Source organism: Lactuca sativa, chromosome 8, assembly GCF_002870075.4.
Source record: "Lactuca sativa cultivar Salinas chromosome 8, Lsat_Salinas_v11, whole genome shotgun sequence".
NCBI lineage: Eukaryota > Viridiplantae > Streptophyta > Magnoliopsida > Asterales > Asteraceae > Lactuca > Lactuca sativa.
In genome coordinates, this window is record NC_056630.2 from 10352097 (window position 1) to 10360322 (window position 8226).

General features: G+C 37.4%; 1 protein-coding gene across 1 annotated transcript; it reads right to left on the bottom strand.

Moving 5' to 3' along the window:
- Window positions 1-513: 513 nt before the first annotated feature.
- Window positions 514-2087, bottom strand: LOC111887333 (uncharacterized). Its single transcript, XM_023883493.3, has 3 exons — window positions 1440-2087; window positions 927-1152; window positions 514-797 (listed from the first exon to the last, which is right to left on the bottom strand). The coding sequence occupies exons 1-3, from the start codon at window positions 1587-1589 to the stop codon at window positions 730-732; spliced, it is 444 nt and encodes a 147-aa protein (XP_023739261.1). The 5' UTR covers window positions 1590-2087; the 3' UTR covers window positions 514-729.
- Window positions 2088-8226: the final 6139 nt, after the last annotated feature.

An 8226-nucleotide genomic window follows, 5' to 3' on the forward strand; every position in this document is an offset into this window, starting at 1 on the left:
TATCAGATGATGTCCTCTCTCTTTGAGATCAAAAGTTCAAGTCTCGTCTAGGACATAGGTCGAATTACAATAGAGTAATAAAAAAAATAGACAGTGAACATGAGACAAGAAGTCACTTGGAGAAATAATAGAGTAAGCCAGGAAATAATAGACATTATTTTATCTAGTTTTGTCTTTGATATTGACATATTTATCCCTTGTATTTCAAAAAGCAATTTGAGAAATTAGACTCTAGTATGTGATATTTTGGACCATTCCACTACTTATTTGAGACGAACTTTATTTTAAAATCGAGTAAACGTTATTTTCAAATAGACCCTACACTGAGTGTTTGATAAATGCTTCAGCTTTAAGCTAAGAACACTCTTTAGTTCTTAAGTTCATCCAACCCATTAGCCAGTGTTCAGATGGCCTTCTATTTTTAGAAAAAACATATTCATTTCACAGAGATTCAGCTTTTAGGCTATTCATGACACCAAGAATTACTATAGTCAACAGTCTAAATCACATTAGTTCCAATTAAAATATATTCTCCTTAAGAGAAAGATAAGATAATGATTGATAAATATAACTCAGTTTCAAAGATGGCATGTATTAGATTACAAGCATAGAACAAACATTGGACTTGAGTTATTTTGCAGGCATTTGACCATATTACAACTATGATCAAAACACACTTTTCTTGAACAGCATCGCATACAAATATTTGTCCGAGATTCTTCATTCAAGTCAAGTTTGCTTTTCAACAATGGCAACTGATGCAGTTGCTTTCTTCTTCTTCACAGGAGATTGTGGTTCTGTAACAAGGAATATGATTCTTCAATGGTTACAAAGATTACAATTTTACAATCAGGAAATTTAACCATATCATGCTTCAATAATATGCTTCAAAAGTTTAAGCAAAACTTTATGAATCTATAACTTACTGGTGATAAGAGCTTTAGGTCTGGTCTTGAATAAAATTCTTTGACGAATGATACCAATAACTTCTAGTTCCACCCGTGATGAATTCAGATCATCATCATCATCATCTTTCTGGTCTATTTCCATATCCGATTTTATTATCTTCTTCTTCAATACCAGTAATGGTTTCTTCATTGGGATCTTTGACCCAGACAATTCATGATAACCAACAGTAAAGGTATAATTTTCCTGAACCAGTTAAGAGAGTAAGATCAGAATTTGTGGTAATTAACCAAATGATTAAAGATCAAACCACTTCACAGACCCTTTTGAGATTTCGCCGATCTATAAACCTCACAGAAGAAGTCCATTCTCAATTTCTAAATAGAAGAAAATCAAAATTGAACGTGATGCTTGGTGCAGGGGAATCAACGACATAATGTTTGTATCGAAGGTAAAATTGGTAACTTTTAAGCAATTAATCGTCAAGTAATTAGACAACTTGAAGATGTTTACATACGCGCACATTAATTTACCTGAGAAGAAGGGCGGCAAAGAATACCAATTTGGAGATTTCGCAAGCGTTCTTGGAAGGCTGGTTGAACTTCAACAACACCTTGCAATTCGATGATTGCCCACTCAGGGCAACTCGCTTCGCCGCAGCTGCACTTCAATTTAATTTCCATATCTCTCTCGTGCCTTACTGGTTAATGTGAATTAGAAAATGTAGATTTTAGGGTTTTCTAAGGCTTTGGAGTGCGTTCGACCGATTTGGGACTAAATTTGGCGGGAAACTGAAGAGCCCTAACCCCTTCTATAGATGAAGTGCTATTTGAGTATATACCCTGATTTTTTTTTTTAAACCGCGAAAATATTATTAAAAAGCCCAAAACCAAAAAGGAAAAGGCAAGGACAAATAAACTAATTACAAAACATTAAAAGGGGAAATACACCGATCTTTCCGTTTACAATTATCAAAGCTTCCTTTGAATTTCACCCAATCAAAGCTTCCTCTGAATTTCACCCAACCAAACACTAAAGAAACAACATTATCCGCCAATTTTGATTGCGAACAACAAGTGCCGTTGAACCTCCGTTCGTTCCTTATCTTCCACGCACACCATAAGAACCCATAACATAAAGCAATTAAGATCTTCCTTCTTTTCGGGCAGGAACCCCAACACCCATCAAATTTTACAAGTTCCCAACACAATTGAAGGGTCATTATTATCTTAACACCACAAATATTGATTTCTTCTTTAATTGGTCATTGAAGTTAATTTTGAGTATCATGGTCACTAGCCAAAAAAAACCGTCAATAAATACATTTCTAGATAATTGATGCGATTACTTGGTAACAACACTTACGTGGCTGTCATTAATATTCATTAAGATTTTCAACCATTCTCCTGGCCACATGTAGGTATATAATTAAAGGGTCGTTTGATAGTTGTTGACTGAAAGTTGATTAGGTTAGAAATGATAACTGAGTCTATATCTGACTGAGTTTATGTTTGATTATTTATTTGACTGATTGTGTTGAATCATGAAAATGATCATTTTACCTTTATATCGTAAATTGTGTTGGATAAAATAATTATAAAAATACAAACTATCACATAAAATCCAAATTAAACATATATCATTTAAAATACAAATACAAAGTGTCATACAAAATCCAAATACAAATTGTCATACAAAATCAAAAGGTACATAATAAATTGCATACAAATTTAACGTTAGCTATTTAAAAGTAACCGATTAGCAATTTAGTCACACAAAGTAGTTATATACTCAATATCTTCTGAACCTCATTCTATGTCTTGTATGTTTTGGCCCTCACTTCCTCCACCTTCCATATTAGGAGTAACCATAGTGTTTTGTTCAAATTTCGTAAACAAGTCATCTTGAATATTGTATTTGCCTTATAAAATTATGGACCGCAACAAAAACAATGACTATGTCTCTTTGCACTGGAAAATGATAAGAAGTCATTTGTTTTAAAATTGGAAATCACGCCTTCAACACACCATATGCACATTCAATGATATTTCTAAGTTTTGCATGAGCATGATTGAACTTTTCTTTCTTAGTTAAAGCTCTGTTTCTTTGAAAATCGGTTAACCAATACTTAATATTGTGGTAGGGAGCCATACATCCATAGGTGTTGGTGTATGTGGTATCACAAAGGTAATATTTATATGTAGATGATTGAAAAAACTTATTATATAAATAATATAGATAATAAAACTTATAAAAAACTTACAAACCTGGTGGAGGGAATGGAAATCCTGAAGTGGGATTAAGGAAGTAGGGCATAGAGGCACAAATAGGACGATGGAGTTTTTTTCCAGACAACATTCTTTTTGTGGGGGACCGAGTCAACCCATTGGTCAACTATTAATGACCGAGTCAACAGTTTTGGAGGCCCATCAAACGGTCTGACTATTGACCGAGTCAGCATTCAGCTCTGACCGGTTCGGGTAAGTGCAAAACAAACAAACCCTAATCTTGAAAAAAAGTGTTTAGACGTTAAAAACTATTGATTTCGAATCGGCCTCATTTATATACACAAATATTTTTAAAGGAAAAAAAAAAAAAAGGAAACATCCAGCTAGGGCTTTTTTGGAGTTGTCAGTAATTGTAGGTTTTGAACCTCTTTTCATAAATTTAATTGCTTACACGTTTCTAATGATAAAAAGCTTGTATGCAGAATATCATATGTTAATCCAAATGCTTTTTTTATCTCAAAGTTGATATGAACATCAAAGAAGTATTCTACATTATAAATCCTTTCACCTATTCTAATGGTAAGAACTTCTTATTTACTTACCACGAGTTCACTGGTATGGATTTTACTCAATTTAGGGTGTATCATTCCTCGAACACTTCATGCATGAACCATGTTAAAAGCTAAGTTTTTGATATACAAAAATGATTTTTTTTCACAGCCAAACCAAGGGGACACCAACATATAACTGCTACAAAACTACCAACCATCAACTAAGTATTTCGACCCATATATTGCCCCTCACATCAGGGATCATTACAAAATAAACTTAACCCATCCCAAAACTGAACATTTCAACCCTAATTAACTCCTCACATCCAAATATTCAACACAATGCAACATATATCATAGACAAGGATAAACACAATCGTTTGAGCCTATATTAGTCTAGCCTTAAATGTATTCGCTTATGATTTCGGCTTCAAAACCTCCTTCACATGATCCTCAATCCTCATTGTTTCAACCTCCTTTAGTTTCTTATAAACCTTCTCATCATACCTGATGTGTTATTTTAATGCACTAGTTTTTTATTTATAATTCCTAGTCTATCGCATCTAAACCATACTTTATAGGCAGTGAATCTGATTGATTATAGTATAGTTTTGATAAATAAGGGTGTCGAACTCAAGGGGAACGATAGTGAATTAATATTAGAATATTTGATTATAGGTTACATTAAATAAATGAAAGCAATGAAAAGGGGTTTTTATTATAAAAGTTCAATTAATCAACAACTAAACTAACTAGATAAACTAATTAGAAACTTGGGGAATCTAAGTAATTTGGGGGATGGGATTATTGAGTATGTTGTGATCATCTACATGATTGTATTTCAGTTTGGTAAAGAGCTTCCAAGAAGGAGGTTTAGGTTTTGGTTTCGGCTCAAATAAAGGTTTCGAGCGGATTAGCGAGCAGATGTGGGAATTTATCTCGTCGGAGATTACACACGGTATTTTGGTGAAGATTCATGTGATTTTTGGCCTAGGAAATGAAGGGTTTTTGGAGATCTTGGATGAGTATATTGGAGCGTTATGTGATGAGGTTATGGTTACCGTTGGGGCTCGCACTCTTTTCATCCCGTGAATTTTGTGCTTGTGGAGCTCCTGCATTCTATAGGGAAAGGGACCCAGTAGGAGATGGTTAGTAGTTATGGCTAACACATTCAGGACAAGTGTTTGCCTGAGGAGGCGAAGGTCAGATATGTTCCTGCCTATTGAAGGTCAGGGTGTAGGATTGATGGGAAGAGGTTGGTCGTAAGGTGGATGATGATGCTATTGATGCTACGTCAGGAGATGATTTCCCGATCAGGTCAGGGCATATAGTGGAGATTCTTGATAATAGATCTTAGGCTTTCGATCAGGGTTGGAAGGTCAGCAGGACCAGGGTCAATGCATCGTGTGCGGGAAAGTACACGATGGAGTTTGTTGTTCCACGGGCCTGGGTTGCTTCGAGCGTATCGGGATTGATCATGTCAGCAGGGATTATCCTCAGGGGGCAAGCCCGTTATATTTGTCTCTGCGACCCAGTGGGCCATAAGAGGGTCGTTTGTCCGAGGAGGAAGGGAGGAGAAGTGAGTGCACCTGCTCCAACTATTTTGCATATCTCTAGTAGTTGTGGGAGTAGGGCAAGAGCCCAGTAGGGAGAAGCGGTCATTTTAGTGTCTCGTGTTCCAGCAGGTGATTTTGCGAGCATATTATCTTTTGCGCATTCTTCAGTTGATATCAATGCTTATGTGTCTAGAATTGCTTTGAGTAAGCGCTATCTTTGGTTTAGTCCTCTGTTATTCATGGGTTATTGTGTAACCGAACTTTTGGTTGGTTGGAAAGGTTGTAAGACTACGATGAGATCGGAGCATTCATTAGCTCGAGGTTGGGGTGGGAATTATTTGGTCCGGAACCGAAAAACCCAAAAACCAAATCGAACCGAAATCAATTTCAACCCGAACCATATTCAAATTTGGTTTTCGATTTGGTTCGAGACCAAACCGAATTATGAATTTGGTTTTTGGTTTGACTTTCGGTCTCATGATTTTTGAACCAAACTGAACCGAAAAAACCGCATTTCATAAATTAATTAATTAAAAAAATATATTTTATATTTTATATTAAATAAAAGTATTAATTATAAAGTAAAAATCATTTTAACTCATTTACTTTTTGGATCATTTTGTATGAAACTTTAGATATTTCTATTTGCAACTTTAGGTTTCTATGTTAAAAACATTTTAATTTATGTTTGAAATTTTTTTAAGTTCATATTTGGTTTCCTCGGTTTTCAAAGAGAAGTTGAATCCAATTTGGTTCGGTTTTCGAATTGGACCAAAAAAAAAATCAAACCAAGGAAACCGAAAAACCGAACCGATTCCCAACCCTAGCTTGAGGTAAACTATTATTATGTTTGGTTACGAACATGGAAGAGGAATTAGTCTGTGCCTTAGGCATGCCGGCCAGTGTTGTCGAGCAATTATTCTCTGTTCTGGGTTGAGGATCATCGGAGTCCGAGGCAGGGTCGGGTTAAAGTGGCCCTTGATGGTTGGGGCCCTTAGGCGATGCCCGTGTGTTTATGGTAGATCAGGCGAGTCATGGTAGAAACAGTTGATTCAAGGTATTGGATCTTTGAGTTGCAGGATCATGTAGGGATCAGTGTGTGACGCAGAAGGGTTGAGGGTAGGAAGCCTTGTTATTTGGAGTCTTGGGAACCTGGTGGTTAGACCAGGTGCGAGACTGGTAGTCTCAGCGTTGGTTTAGTAGTAATTATTTATCGGTCAGGTGAGGGATGTCGGGAATCAGAAGGTTATGGTGGGAAATGCAAGTGCAGGTTTGTGAATTTCAGGTTGCGAGTGGAGTATTGAATTGATTTTGGGTAAGATCTCGAGTCGTGTATCGCACGTGTGTTGATCAGGATTTCGATTCAATGAAACATAAATTGAGGTATCTTTATGCCAAGGGCATCAATCGTAGGGTTCGAGGGTAATGAATGGGTTTAGTTTTGATATCATTTGTGCCGTTGTGTTGTGTTTTGGGTTGGTTATACATGTGAGAGGGCCTCAGCGTGTTTGGAATCAGAATATGGTAGGTCGTGGGAGACCAAGTATGAGGTAAGACTACAGTTGGTTTGTAGCATTCAACCTAGTATCGGGTTGATGACGAGATGGTTTGAGTAGTTATTGCCTGTGAGGCTTTCTTTCAGGAGCCGTGAGGGACGACTGTGTGGGAGCCTTTTTGGCTCAACAACCGGGAAGAAACCCGGTATTTCAAATAATTGGCAGAGAATTTGGGACCAGGGAGGTCTCGGTGGATTGTGGAAAGGAATATCAGTGTTTCGGGCAATATTAGTGATTTAGGTTTTTATGTGTGAAGTATCTGGGCGTTTGGGAAATGTTAAGTCACTCACAGTGGGATTAAATAATCTCAGAGTAATTGATTTGACCGTGGTACGCAGCTCTCATCTGAGTCTAACCATTGTAGGGATGAATCTTCTACTCGATGGATTATCTGAGCCTTCTGCCGAGTATAAGTGTTTTGTAGTTGTATATGGTCTATGACCTTGTTCCCTTTAAAGTGTTGTTGGTTCGAATCTTTAGGAGGTTGGCATGGTATCGGTTCGGTGTGAGAGATCTGACAAGGAGTCTCACAATTGAGACTGTAGATTTCGAAATTTAGGCGAGATAGGATTATGTGTTATTCAAAAGGTTGAGAAACCGTTATTCGTCGGGTTTGAAGAACTATTTTTGAGGCTAGTTTCATTGAGGCTGGATAGGTCGTTGTATGATCAAAATTGGAAGGGTTAGGATTCGTTTGTTATTAGTTGAGAGTTGGCATGGCTTGTTTTAGCGTGGGCGGTCTGTCGGGTAGTCAGGTCATTGTAGATTGCGGGTCTCAGAAAGATAGAAGCGGTTTGCAATAGCTGAAGGTTTGATTAGTTCCTTCGGAATGGAAGTTTCGTTTGGGTTTCGGTTGTTTTGAGAAAGTTGTTCTATTCGCAAAATTTTCGTTTGTGTTCCTCAGGACTGTTTGTTTTGAGATGAGTGTTTGTAAAGAGTAACTTCGAGGACGAGGTCTGATTCAAGTGGGGGAGATTTGTAACACTTGGTCCATGTATTATTCATTTCTCAAAATATTGGAGTTTTTGTGGGAACTCGACGAGTTGGGGAGCTCCAACTCGTAGTGTCAAGCATTTTGTGTCCGCGGGTTTTAATATTTCAACTCGACGAGTCAGGGAGTCCCAACTCGACGAGTTGGCGGCTGTGAATGAAACCCTAATTTTAGGGTTTGACACCATATTTAAAGACCTTAACTCTCTTGGTTGGCCTCTTTACCAGCCTCCTTGTCTGGAGAACCCTAATTCCGTGTGTTATCCTTCAAGGTTAAGTGTGTGAGCTAGTGGTGAGCTTGGAGAGTGGGTTTTTGGTGTTCTTTGGAAGGGGCTTGAAGATTGAAGGTGCTTGGTTTGGAAGGAAGGCTTTGGATCCAGAAGCTCTCCATTTGTTATAGTTCTTTTAAGGTATAAAGTCGACATCTTGCCTTGTATTC

Bases quoted from the DNA above. Each gene is read 5' to 3' on its own strand.
- LOC111887333 (XM_023883493.3), bottom strand. From the start codon at position 1,589: ATGGAAATTAAATTGAAGTGCAGCTGCGGCGAAGCGAGTTGCCCTGAG. The intron at 1,153-1,439 runs GTAAATTAATGT...TAACTGGTTCAG, and splicing joins TTTGCCGCCCTTCTTCTCAG to GAAAATTATACCTTTACTGT. The intron at 798-926 runs GTAAGTTATAGA...TCCTTGTTACAG, and splicing joins ACCTAAAGCTCTTATCACCA to AACCACAATCTCCTGTGAAG.